This window comes from Phacochoerus africanus, chromosome 2 (assembly GCF_016906955.1).
Source record: "Phacochoerus africanus isolate WHEZ1 chromosome 2, ROS_Pafr_v1, whole genome shotgun sequence".
NCBI classification, from domain to species: domain Eukaryota; kingdom Metazoa; phylum Chordata; class Mammalia; order Artiodactyla; family Suidae; genus Phacochoerus; species Phacochoerus africanus.
This window is the reverse complement of record NC_062545.1, coordinates 257552686-257566864: the sequence shown is the minus strand read 5'-3', so window position 1 is coordinate 257566864 and position 14179 is coordinate 257552686. Positions and strand designations below refer to the sequence as shown.

At 45.2% G+C, this 14179-nt stretch overlaps 1 protein-coding gene across 9 annotated transcripts in view; it reads left to right on the top strand.

The window, feature by feature from the left end:
- The window catches only part of TNC (tenascin C), a 97812-nt gene that overhangs the window by 34661 nt on the left and 48972 nt on the right, over nucleotides 1–14179 (top strand). For all 9 annotated transcript variants that reach the window (XM_047768251.1, XM_047768252.1, XM_047768253.1 and 6 more), the window contains 7 exons: nucleotides 1188–1451; nucleotides 2368–2483; nucleotides 3204–3360; nucleotides 7223–7492; nucleotides 8497–8682; nucleotides 8897–8986; nucleotides 10694–10957. In XM_047768251.1, coding sequence (XP_047624207.1) covers nucleotides 1188–1451; nucleotides 2368–2483; nucleotides 3204–3360; nucleotides 7223–7492; nucleotides 8497–8682; nucleotides 8897–8986; nucleotides 10694–10957 — 1347 coding nt within the window. The remainder of the gene's footprint in view (nucleotides 1–1187; nucleotides 1452–2367; nucleotides 2484–3203; nucleotides 3361–7222; nucleotides 7493–8496; nucleotides 8683–8896; nucleotides 8987–10693; nucleotides 10958–14179) is intronic.

Genomic DNA, 14179 nt, shown 5'->3' with positions numbered 1-14179 from the left:
TGATCACCTCCCTTTTACTAAACATCAGCCTTCTTTCCTACTCCCCATTGACCCTGAACCAATAATAAACTAAGTCCCTCTATTTGGATGGAAGTAAAAATTCAGCTAAATTGAATGGACAGTGAGACTACTTAAAATCATTTTAAATGCACACTCAGCTGAAGACAAAATGCTGATCACCTGTGAGGCATACCCATTTCTTAAATCATCTTTTTGTTGCTGTCTTTGAGCCCAAGGGCTGTGGGTGCCTTAAAGGAGCATTATCCCAGCAGTTAGCACAGGGTATGGATTCAGTTAGTGCTCAGTAAACACTGGTCTAGTGAAAACACAACAAAAGCCAATGATACTGTTTAATGAGGGACTTCTTTGTACTTCCCTCATCCACCCTGATACACTTGTCATAGCAAAAGACTTCTGCCTTTGGTACATAAGAATATATATAGGGCTGGGTTGGGCATGGCCCAAGCCAGGGACACCTGGTTGGAAGAAACACCAGCCTGGCCGGGAGGAGATGTGAGTTCCAAATCTGATGAGGTAAGAAAGGTGGGCAAGTCCCTCTGCCTCACGCACATCTAGAAAAGGGAAGAGTTGGACCTGATGAGTCCAGAATACCCTTCCAGAGCTAAGGATTGAAGTTCAGAGCAGAAAGCCAAGCTCAAGCTGCTCTGGGCCATACAAATGGCCTGAACCTGAGCTAAGGTCCAGAGAGCGGAGAAGTCGGAGGGGCCGGTTCACAAAGATCCCTGAAGGCCACACTGCAGACTTGGAACTTTAGCCTGAAGGCAAGGGACAGCTACCAAAGGTTTTGAAGGTGGGTCATAGCAGGGGGTCCCTGAAGAGTCTGCATGTTAGCAAACGGAAGCTGGATTGCAGACCTCTGTGACTGGCAGTGGAAGAGACAGGGTCCAGGGGAATAAACCGAGAGAGAATTCATAGAGTGAACAGTTTGAGTCAGAACTGTTGTCTGAATCTGCCTAACTCTTCTACACTGAATTTCACACCCAGTGCCCACAACAAGGCAGATGAAATGATCACCTCCCTTTTACTAAACATCAGCCTTCTTTCCTACTCCCCATTGACCCTGAACCAATAATAAACTAAGTCCCTCTATCTGAAATGATCACCTCCCTTTTACTAAACATCAGCCTGACCATCTGACCCAAACTGTCCTTCCTTATTCCTGCCAGTGTCCCCTCCCAAAGACCTCATCGTGACAGAGGTGACGGAAGAAACCGTAAACCTGGCCTGGGACAATGAGATGCGGGTCACAGAGTACCTCATTGTGTACACGCCCACCCATGAGGATGGCCTGGAAATGCAGTTCAGAGTCCCTGGAGACCAGACGTCCACCACCATCCGGGAGTTAGAGCCTGGTGTGGAGTACTTCATCCGTGTGTTTGCAATACTGGAGAACAAGAAGAGCATTCCTGTCAGCGCCAGAGTGGCCACTTGTGAGTGGGCAGAACCCCTCTGGGCAGCACCAAGGCCTTCTTCCTGTCCAGGGCATAACCCTCCCACCCCCACAAGTTACTGCCTCACCCTTGCCCCCATAGCTCCATAGCCATCTTGATATAGTTACTCTGGTTAAAACCTGGCGTCCACTTAAGCTCATACTAACTCGTTTAACTCACAATCGCCCTATAAGACAGGAGCTGTTATTAACCCATTTTATAGATGAGGACACTGAGACTCTGCATTGTTAGGCATCCCAGATCACAGTTACCAAGTGGTAGAGATGGAATTTGAACCCTGGCAGTTAAGTACTCGATTCTACTACTACCTTTCTGACGTGCTCCCCATCAATATATTTTAAAAATACAAAAGTAGAAATATTAAGGTTCGAGTTATTCCTTTAAGAGTCTGACATCAGAATAACTACCTCTACTCCTGAAAAGCAAGCTGTGGCTAGAAATTGGTCCGTTTTTTGCCTTGGCAATAGTCACACTGGCTGCTTTTGACTAATCTTGTGCTTCCTGCCAGGCGGTCTCCATGGGATATATTATTCTGTCTCAAAACATTCCCAAAGGGAAGGCATACTTACCTTCTTCTCTTGGGTGAGGACATTTTGTTCAACTCAACCAAGCATACAAACGTCGTAATGATGGAGCTTATATTGTAACCCCTCTGTCTGATTCCAAAGTCTGTGCTTATATTAGGTTTAAGCATATGAACATGTCAATATGCATCATATGGTTGGTCCTTATCTTAATTTCCATAATGGCTCACAGTAGACAGCATCCAAGAAGAACCCTTAAATAGACTCCAGCTCTGACGACCAGCCAGGTGGGGGTTAGCGGCATCTTATCCGTCCACCCTCCCATCACACACGTCGTCATCCTCACCGCCTGCCTGTGCTCTTCTTGACAGACCTGCCTACACCTGAAGGTTTAAAATTCAAGTCCATCAAAGAGACATCTGTGGAAGTGGAGTGGGATCCTCTGGACATTGCTTTCGAAACGTGGGAGATCATCTTCCGGAATATGGTATGGAGCACAATGGAGCGGGCGGAGTGGACCACGAGAACCTGAAAGATGGTCACGGGGCTCTGCAGGCTTCTACAGCAACTCCACTGCCTTAGCTTTTGGTGGTGGTGAGGCTCTGATCAGTTCCTGTGTGACTGCATATATTTTAAGCTGACCTTAAATGTCAGTAAGCATGGCACTTAGGGCTGAGAGCCTAGATAAATAGACGGCAAGTCATCTCTAGGGTCCAACTTGTTATGGTCTTGCAAATCTCTACTCAGAGGCGAAGAAGATAAGAAATGGTCTCTGTCTCGTGAATATCCTTCCTCTCTGTCCTTAAAAGCACATGGGAGATGGGCTTTTAAGTTCAAAGATGTGCTCTGCCACTTCCTAGCTGTGTTACTATGGGACAATCACCTGACTACTGTGTTGACGGCTTCTTCATCTATGAGAGGAAGGACTGATCTTGCGGCTCCAGGGTCCTTTTGATTCTCTTACTTGTCATTTGACTTGAGTGTCAAGGGGGTGACTAGAGGGCTCTATGGGAGGGAGAAACCAATGTGAGAAATGTCTTTATCGTCTCTGTATCCTCAGCACCTACCACAGTGATCGGAGGCTTAGGAAGAGCCTCGTGAATAGACGAAAGAATGACAGAGGAAGGAATGGAGGCAGAATGAATGAATCACATAAACGAAGGGGTGAGCACCTCCTTAGGTCTTACGTAGTGTTTCTATCTTTTAGAATAAAGAAGATGAGGGAGAAATCACCAAAAGCCTTCGGAGGCCAGAGACCACATACCGGCAAACTGGCCTCGCTCCTGGGCAAGAGTATGAGATATCTCTGCACATCGTGAAAAACAACACCCGGGGCCCCGGCCTGAAGAGGGTGACCACCACTCGTGAGTACCGCCTTTAATACCACTGCCACAAGGACAAAGCTGACTGTACCGCAAAGCACCTCTGGTTGATAGCACGCCTTCTTACAGAGCATCTGTATCAGTTACTGTTGCTACATAAAAAACAAGCCCCAAACTTAGTGGCTTAAAATGATGCTGTTGCAGATTGGTGATTTGGGGTTGGACAATGTTTCTGTTCTAGACTCTCTTAGGCACCTGTGTGCAAGGCTTAGCATGCATGGTCTCAGGCAGGGTGGTGCCCTTCTCCCCAGCATGGTCCCTCAGCCTCCAACAGGCTAGCTGGGGCTGATCTCATGGTAGCTGAGCAAGCTCATAATCGGCTCATAATCGGCACTGTCACTTCTTTCAGAGCAGGTCTCAAGCCAGTCCAGATTTACAGGGTCAGGAAACAGATTCATCTCTTTATGAGAGAAGCTTCCAAGTGACATTTCAAAGGGGCACAGATACAAGAAAATAAATGAGACCACAGCAAATAATCTACCATCCGACTTAATACACATCTGATTTAATATTAGTACCCAGTCCTACGAAAAAGGTAGGGCAAATATTAGTGCTATCATTTTTCAAGAGTAGAAACTAGGACTTAGAGAAGCTTAATCAGTTTAACTAACACCATATGGTTAATACAATCGAGGCCAGAATTTTCGGCCTGGGTTTAGTTTTATAACTTTAACCCCATTACCAGTGACACCGAGCAGGCGCTGGGTTATGTAGACTGTTGATTCCATGTCCTCAGTGGAAACCTTAAAAAAAATGTCAGTCTGTACTAAAGATATTAGACTTCTTGGGGCTAGAGTAGGATTTGGCACTGCTGGATCATTTGGTGGGAGGAAAATCCTGAGTTTGGAGTTGTCCTATCAAAAATCAAATTTTTATAAATAAATAAGATTATTTTACGCTGACATTTGGAGAAATCTCTTTATCTTCTTCAAGATAGCATATGTGCCAACTGTTTAAGGAATCTTCTTAGCAGGGGGTTATCAGAAAAGTTAAATCTGTTGACTAATGACAAGAAAGAACATCTTGCATTTAATTATTTGCACATTCTGCTTAACTCAGATCCAATTCATAAGACTGTCTTTTTTATAAGCAAGTGTTTTTCATCATCCTGACAACATCCCACTGTGGTAGGTAGAAGGCGGGTACCAACAAGAAAAAATTGTCAGATCACCAGAAAGGCATAGAAAAGATCAAGCAAATACTTAACTTGCTATAGAGACGGCACCCAGAAAATACAAAAGACATTTCTTTCATCTGCCCTTTTCTTTTTAATCTAAAGTTGGGGACTGGCTGCTTTATTTTCTTCTTCTTGCAGGAAAAACATCCCAGCATTTGAAATTTCATAATCATATAGAGGCAGATACTGACCTGTTTATTTTGCTGATATCTGAACTTTTTCCAGGTTTTAAAGGACCTAAAAGTTTTCATTTTTAGCTTCTTCCCTCTTAATTCTATATAGAGACTGTATGACAACCATTTCTGGCATGTCAGTGTTTTCGAGAGGGGCCCCCATTTAAAGGATGAAGGGCATGGGCTTTGGACCCAGACAGTCCTGAGTTTGAATTCCTGCTTCACCACTCACTATCATCCTGGGCAGATCTACTTCTTTAAGCCTCAGACCCACCAGCTGGAAACTGAGTTCATAGTATCTTCCGACAGGATTGTCATGAGAGTTAAGATTAAAATGACAAAGCACTGTGCTTGGCACATGGTAAGCACTAGGCAATGTGAACCTCTTCTACTGAAGGGCTCAGAATCTAAGGGAAGATCTTTGTCCTCAACTGAAACCCAAGTTCTTTTTTTTTTTTTTTTGTCTTTTTAGGGCCGCACCTAGGGCATATGGAGGTTTCTAGGCTAGGGGTCGAATTGGAGCTACGGCTGCTGACCTACACCAGAGCCACAGTAATGTGGGATCCAAACCCCGTCTGTGCCTATGCCACAGCTCACAGCAATGCCAGATCCTTAACCCACTGAGCAAGGCCAGGGATCGAACCTGTGTCCTCATGGATACTAGTCAGATTCGTTTCTGCTGAGCCACAACGGGAACTCCTGAACCTCAAGTTCTTTAATGAAAAGGCTGTTAAGAAAGGTAGTAGGTATGGTTCTGGAATTTCCTAGCACCTCTAAGGACACAGGCCAGGAGGCTTCACCTTTGAATTGCAGCATCATTATCATTGTGCATTTATAGCTTCATCATCTGTAAGCTGGGACTGATGTATCAACACCTAGAGTTTAAAACACAGACTCTGCAGGTTTCTCACAATCAGCTGTGAATAATTCCTTCTTCTCATTCCCTATGTAAAACCAAGTTCATTTCATTTGATACTGTTTCCTCAACCAGTGCTGAAAATCAAACTTTACTGTTTTTAAAAATGAAGAAACATTAAGTGAACTCCTTAATATCTTAATTTTAGACTTACTGAATCCCTGATATGTTTTAATGTTCAATGTTTTAATGCATTAAAATTGTTTATATCATTAGAAAAAGAAGAGTTGAGACAAAAATGACAAAGCCTGATGCTATGCTGGGGATTAAAAAAGGCCACAGACCCCTCTCTCTGAATGAATGAATGACCCTACCTAAACTGTATAATACAGTTTGAATAAACCGTAGACAAATGTGTTATGGAATAGTGAGAAAAGTACAGTCTTAGGAAGCTCTTATTTTTAATTTTGCTAAGGACACTTAACCTGAGACCTAACCTCTTTTAACATGCTTTTAAGCATACAATACAGTATTGTTCAATTATAGGCACAATCTGTACAGCAGATCTCTAGAACTTAATTATCTTGTAAACTGAAACTTTATCCCGTAGGGGAGGGAGTATGTGTTTGCAACAGGGTTAAAGAGGCTTCTTCTTAGGAAGCGACCTCTAAGTAGGATCTTGAAGGATGCATAAGAGACTTCTGGAGGGAGAGGAACAATCTAAGGAAGAAGAAACAAAGGAATAGCAAGTGTGGAGGCCAGGAGGTGAGAAAACAACTGGTATGTTCTCGGAAGAGAAGTACCTGTCAGAGCAGGAAACACAGGGTGGTAACTGGGGGATGAGCAGCAGGGCAGGAGGAAAGCCGAGATGAAGACTCTAAGACGGGCAAGGCTTGAGATGGACTTTCCTGCCTAAATTATGCTTGTCAACACTAACTTTCCATGCATTGTCAAGATAGTTGTTGCCTCAGTTGTCTGCACCATTATTCTGATGGAAAAGTTACCACTTAGGGAGTTTTGCCTAATTAAAAAATCTGAGAGGGAGTTCCCACTGTGGCTCAGTGGGTTAAGAATCCAACTAGTATTCACGAGGATTTGGATTCTATCCCTGGCCTCGTTCAGTGGGCTAAGCATCTGGTGTTGCTGTAGCTGTGACATAAGCCAGGAGCTGTAGCTCTGACTCTCCCCCTAGCCTGGGAACTCCCATATGCCACACATGCAGCCCTGAAAAGCAAAAAAAAAAAACAAACAAAAAACAGAGAGAGGGAGAGACTAAGTCAATGTTTTTCAAATGAAGTAGCTCCAAAGTGTGATTCTTCAGCTTGAGATGGTGATGCTGCTCATACAGTCACGACCATTTTTCATATAGCTACTATGTTGCAGGCTCGGCACTAGATGTTTTGCATGCGTTATTTCCTTTAATATTAAAAAAAAAAAAAACCCTACAAGGTAGCTGTCATCACCTCTTTTACAGCTTATCGAACAGAATAATTTCGGAAATTGAGGTTCCGAAAGATAAAGACAAGGTCAGGTGCACCTAAATGTCCACTCCCAGATCCGGATGGCTGCAAGCCCTCTAGGCTCAGCCCCAGCACTGGTGCGGATCTCTGAAACCCCTCTGTCTGCTGCCTGTCACAGGTTTGGATGCCCCCAGCCAGATCGAAGTGAAAGATGTCACGGACACCACCGCTCTGATCACCTGGTTCAAGCCCCTGGCCGAGATCGACGGCATCGAGCTCACGTATGGGATCAAAGACGTGCCGGGCGACCGCACCACCATCGACCTCACACATGAGGAGAACCAGTACTCCATCGGGAACCTGAAGCCGGACACGGAGTATGAGGTGTCGCTCATCTCCCGTAGGGCCGACATGTCCAGCAACCCTGCCAAAGAGACCTTCACAACAGGTAAGGGCCTGCCCGGCTGATGTGAGACTCCCATCCCCACTCCTGTTGGCATGTAGACAAAATGGAAAGGGGACTTTCATCCCTTTAAGTTTTACTTTAAAGTATCGTAGCCATTGATTAATTATTCAAAGGGGAAAAATTACCCCAAATAACCTTTTAAGGCAAAAGAAAAAAATGTTTGCCTACATAGAAGATACTGGTCTGGCATTTTCAGGCATTTTGGTTAAACAAAAATTCAAATAAACATTTTCATAATAAAATGTAGTATATGGGAAACATGAATGGCAAAGGAGCCTTCTAACCTCTTAGCCTATGGCATTATTTTCAAAATACTAAAGTGTCAATCGTTCATTCAGTAAATATTTGTTCAGAGCTCCATAAGCTCCCTGTGAGTTATTAGAAATCCAGTGATGGGAGTTCTCATCGTGGCTCAGAGGTTAATGAATCTGACTAACATCCATGAGGACATAGGTTCGATCCCTGGGCTCACTCAGTGGACTAAGGATCCATTGTTGCTGTGAGCTGAGGTGTAGGTTGCAGACTCGGCTCGGATCCTGCATTGCTATGGCTGTGGCGCAGGCCAGCAGCTACAGCTCCAATTCGACTCCTAGCCTGGGAACTTCCATATGCCACAAATTCAGCCCTAATAAGAAAAAAAAAGAAAAAAAGAAAAGAAAAGACAAAAAAAAAGTAAAGTAATCCAGTGATGAACACAGCAAATCTGTTCTTACACTCATAGAGCTTATTTATAAGTTTCGTTCTAGTTTTTATTAAGCACAGAGTTGGCAATGGAAAATATGAATGATTGAGGTATCAGAAACTCTAATAGTGAGTGTCAAATGTGCCATATTTGTTTAGATTTGTGCATTAGCTACTGATCCAGAGGGGTGTGTGGGCAATTTTGTCATTTCTCTGCAATGACAGGCACCTTTCACGTCTCAAGGACGCCTGCTCTCCTGGTGTCTGGTGCTTTCAATACAAATGCCCCTTCCTCTTGCAAACAGGTCTGGATGCCCCCAGGAATCTCCGCCGCATCTCCCAGACAGACAACAGCATCACCCTGGAGTGGAGGAACGGCAAGGCAGCCGCCGACACTTATAGAATTAAGTACGCGCCCATCTCTGGAGGTGACCACGCCGAGGTTGAAGTCCCCAGGAGCCCACAAACCACAACCAAGGCCACACTCACAGGTGAGCTCTGCATCCCCAGCCCAACTGGCCCTGGGGGTTGTCCCCATTTGCACCAGCAACCCCTCTCCCTTGGGCATCAGTGAGTCAGCCTGTGGGACAACCCAAACCCTTAGAAAATGTAGCCTTCAGAGACTAGCTCAGGGCCGTTTTATGCTCCTCCGAGAGCAGCCTATCCAATCTTGGACTGAATCTCAACCTGCATGTTCTCTCTTAGGTCTGAGGCCAGGAACTGAATATGGGATTGGAGTGTCTGCTGTGAAGGGGGACAAGGAGAGTGACCCAGCCACCATCAACGCGGCCACAGGTGAGACACACCTGATTCCCACCACCACCGGGCTGGCCATCGGCAGACACGACAGGACCCAGGAGGCAGGAAGCCTTCTTGAAAAGAAAGAGTAGATGCCCAGAGGAAAGGGGGCTTCCAGGGTCATGCAGCCTAGGTGTCCACACTCAAAAGTAGCATCAGCGCTCCCCATGCAAATGATGCTGACGTTACTCTCTATGCAGAAAGAGGGACAGGGGGTTATTTTACACAAAATCTGAACCAGACTTTATAAAAGATCTACAAACTTTAAAAGTTGATAGCCCAATTCAGTTTTTTTTAGAAACCACTGACTCATCACAACACATCTTGGGGATTTTCTCTTAGAAAACACTTAACTTGTACGTCTTCATCATACAGATTATAAAGGGCAGGAGCACAGTTTAAGGCAGTCTTTGCTCTTACAGCCCGTATCCTGCATCTCAGCCTCTGGGGGAGGATGCTGAGGGACTATATGATTTGAGATGCTGATTCTTTCTGCAAGTTTTTTTTTTTTTTCCTGGAAAATTTGTAAAAAGGAAAACTCTCTGCCTCTCCACCAGCCTCCTCATCTCCCCCAGGAACTGTGATGACAAGGGGAGACTGGTGTGCAAAGAGGTCATAGATCATGCTTCCTTAGGCTTCTTTATGCTGAGCACTTACACATATTCTTTTTTATTTATTTATTTTTTTGTCTTTTTAGGGCCATACCTGCGGCACATGGAGATTCCCAGGCTAGGGGTTGAATCGGAGCTGTAGCCACTGGCCTATGCCACAGCCACAACAATGCCGGATCCGAGCCACGTCTTCAACGTACACCACAGCTCACGGCAATGCCAGATCCTTAACCCACTGAGCAAAGCCAGGGATGAAACCTGCATCCTCATGGATGCTAGTCAGATTCATTTCCACTGAAATGAGAGGAACTCCACATATTCTTTTTTATCTTTTTATTTGGAGGTAATTGTAGATTCACATGCAGCTGTAAAGAAATAAGACAGACAGACCTATGCCCTTTATCTACTAGTTTCCCTCCATAGGAACCTCTGTGTTAACTACAGAACACCAGCCCAACTAAGAAACTGGCATCAACACAATCTATCAATCTCATTCAGATTTTATCAGTTTTACACACACACTTTTGGGGGTGTGTGTATGTTTAGCTGTATGCAATTTTGTCACTTACAGATTTTGGGATCCACCACAACAGCCAAGACACCAAATAGTTCCATCACGAGGCTCCCTCTTCCTAGACTTTTCTACAGCCACAGGCACCTGCCTCCCTCCCCTGCATGCCAACCTTGGCAATCACTGTTTGTTCTTTATCTCTCTAATTTTGCCACTTCAAGAATGCTACATATAAGGAGTCACACAATATGCGACCTTTAGAGATTGACCTTTATTGCTCAAAATCATTCTCTTGAGATCCAACCAAATTGTGTCTTCTATCAATAATCAGTTCCTTTTAAATATCTTCAATTGAGTATCATTTCATGGTAGGGATATACCACTATATTATTTTGAACCTTTCAAAAATACAGTGAGGTAATGTACAACAATGGCATTTCACACGGGTAACTAAACTGCCTGAAGCCACACAGCCAAGGGTTGTAGGCAGACCTAGGGTTGTAGCCCACAACCAGCTTTCAGCCCCAGAAGCATGTCTCCCCTGAAGCCTGAAGGATGCTCCTCCCTCTCTTTTCCTCCCAGACTTGGACCCGCCCAAGGACCTTCGGGTTTCTGACCTTAAGGAGAGCAGCCTGACCCTGCTCTGGAGGACGCCGTTGGCCAAGTTTGACCGTTACCGCCTCAACTACGGTCTGCCCTCGGGCCAGCCAGTGGAGGTGCAGCTGCCCAGAAACGCTACCTCCTACATCCTGAGAGGTCTGGAGCCCGGGCAGGAATACACCATCCTCCTCACAGCAGAGAAGGGCAGGCACAAGAGCAAGCCCGCACGGGTCAAGGCATCCACAGGTAAGGTCCTTCTCTGAGCCCCCTCCAAACCCTCTGCTGATTCTGAGGCTTACACACATCAGCCAGACAGTCTTCCAGCGAGACAACCAGATGGGAAGACGTGTGACCTCTCGCTCTTGAATCTTCTGCATGCCCTCTGAAAGAGCTACTTGCCTGTCTTCTCCCCTTGTCAAGTTCAGCAGAGTTCCCTAGCTGGGCCATCAATAGCGGTTTTTAAATATTTCGTCCTAGGAGAACTTAAAGCAGCAGAGTTTGTTTGTCTTTGGTTCTTTTCTTTTTTTTAAAAAAAAAAAATGTGTGTTTTACAGAATCTTTAAACTTTTTTCTTATTTCATCCCCCTCTCTAGCAGAATTAGTTAAGTTTTCATTTTATTTCTGTTCAAGATGATCAAGGCGTTATTTCCCGTTAAATGTTTTGATTCCAGGTCTTCTGTTCCTCTCAGGTTACCGGAAACACTGCACAGAGCCCTTTGAGCCTTCCACGGTGCCCTGCTCACCTCATTTCTCCTTTTTTCTTAGTCACTATGAGGCCAAATTTGTTTTTCCCTGACAGGTTAACCCTGACCTCCAGCATTCCTCTAGCCCAAGTATCCTGTTCTTTGGACCTGCTTCCACATTGTCTCAATGGCTAAAGTGAAAAAACAATCAGGAAAAAAAAAATGCATTTTTCTTTATGAGAAATATGCACATTTAATTTTGGCCCTCAAATATAATTCTTCAGGGTATGACAAGTAATAACCCTCAGTTTCAATTTAATTAGTCAGGATGTACTGAGAACCCACTGAATACACGGCAATATGTTGATATGTGAAGGAAAAGTGGGTCATTTTTACTGCCATTTTGACTCAAGCACTCCTGCTCACAGTCCTTGGGAAGACCAGATATTCAGAATGTTAGATGGAACTTAAGGAAAGAGAGTGAGGAATCAGGAGCAGCCAGAGAAAGTGCCATGGCAGAGATGCCACTCCAGCCGAATCTCAATAAGCAGAAAAGAGGTTGTAAAGATGGGCATATTGGGAAATGCCTTGAAGAGTCCTTGTCATTTAGGAATACTTGAACCTGCATACAACAGAAATCTCAAATAATGCAAGATCACTTAAGCAAGATAAAAGTCAGTTTCCTCTCTCATAAAATAAGCCTGCGGTTAGGCAGCTCAGGGATGGCAGAGCAGTTCCAAATTATCAGGGATTTGGGTCCTTCTCTCTTTCTGTTTCACTAGTCTTAGGTCTTGGCTTCCATTCTCAAAGTCACCTCCATGTCCCAACGTGGCTGCTTCAGTGCAGCCTTCACATCTGTGTTCTAGGCAGCATGAAGGAGGAAGAAGCGAAACCTCCTCAAAAGTACCTCCTGATGAGTCTTTCTGGAAACCGCACCAGTGACTTCTACTTACGTTTCACTGCCCACTCCTAGCTGTAAGTAAGTCTAGGAAAGGTAGTCTTGTGGCTGAGCATGTGCTGCCCACATAAAATTGTAGCAGTTTATAAGGAAAAAGGAGAAAAGGGGTATTCGGTAGACCACCGGCAGCAGCTTCTTCAGAGTCTAAAGGGAGCTCAGGTGATCTTGTTATGTCAAGGGACAACAAATGAATCAGAGAAACAAAAGAGGGAATTCCTTCTTCTCGTCCCTCCTCCTCTTCCCATTTTTCTTCTCTTCCCTCTTCCTCCTCTTCCTCTTCTTTTTCTTCTTCCTCCTCTTCCTCCCCCCTTCCTCTTCTTCTTCCTTCTCTTTCCCCCTCCTCTTCCTCTTCTTCTTCCTCCTCCTCCTCTCCCTCCTCTCTCTCTCTCTTCCTTGTTTTCTGAGCTTTACAAATGCTAGAGCAGAGAGAGTTTCCCATCGCCACTCAGCCATGCTACCCTCTGGCTAGAGCTGCTTTATCTCCCAGCTCCAGTGAGGAATCCCCAGGCCTCAGCAGCTCAGGGGAAGGAAAGCTTTCAAATGAGCCACAGGCTGGAATTACTTTGTCTCTGACTAAGAGCCCAGTTTGGGCATCCCGAGGGCTCAGTGGCTTTGTTTCCACAGTCATGCCTCTTTAATACTGTTGCAAAGAAATCACATTGTACATTTAAAGACATTCCTCAAAACAGGGGCAAAAAATGTGCAAAGTCCCTTTGATGGGCTCTTCCCCCACTGTTTCCAGAATATTCCTTCTACAGCTTTCTTCATGGAACTATCTTATTTTATTGAAAGTGAGGAGGACATTTCTTTTCTTCCCCTGAAGTCTGTCTTCTCAAGTCTCTTACATTTACTCAGTTGACAATACACAACCAGCCATGCTCATGCTAAGTTCTGGGGCTACTAGAGCAATTAAGACGTGTCTGTGCTGGAGTTCCCATCGTGGCTCAGTGGAAACAAATCTGACCAGTATCCATGAGGATGCAGGTTCAATTCCTGGCCTTGTTCAGTGGGTTAAGGACCTGGTGTTGCTGTGAGCTGTGGTGCAGGTCAAAGATGTGGCTCAGATCTGTTGTTGCTGTAGCTGTGGTATAGGCCAGAGCATATAGCTCCGATTCAGCTCCTAGCTTGGGAACCTTCATATGCCATGGGTGCAGCCCTAAAAAAGAAAAAAAAATGTGTCTGTGCCTCCCAGGAGCTCTGCATGTACTAAGCAGAGACACCTTCACTTGCTAGAACTGGGGGTGTGCACAGGATGCCTCCTGAGCATCACGAAAGGCTTAACATGGGAAGAAGTTTTCAGACAGACACCGAAGAGGCAAACAGGACTGGGTTGTGGTTTATATAAAGAAGCAGAAGCCCAGGCACCTGGCTTTGGTAAGCACGTGAGGAGAGAAAGGAAACAGGAAAAGTGGGAGCTCTTGGGTGAATGTACCACGTGGCTATGAGTTCTGAAATGTCAAAGGGCTGTAGGTTCAAACATCAGAAAAAGGGATTCCCGGTTTTGCATCATTAGTCTTGATAGCACAAGTCTGCAGAGTGCCCCCTCATTGTCTGTGGGTTTTACAGAAAGATGTGAACTTGGCTGCCCTAAAGCATTTTCCCCAGGTATTTCCAGATCTCTAGCCCTGACACTGAGCCAAAGCAGAAGCCTTTTCCTGGATGCGGCACCAAGTTAAAAGTACACATCGCCTGGCTGCCCACCACACCTGAGAGGCTACACAGGCTACACAGCCCCATAGAACCTGGCCCTTCCCAGAGCTCTGACTTCACTCCCACCACAGGTCCCTTTGCTCATTTCACTGTGGTCACCCTGGCCTTCTTGCTGTT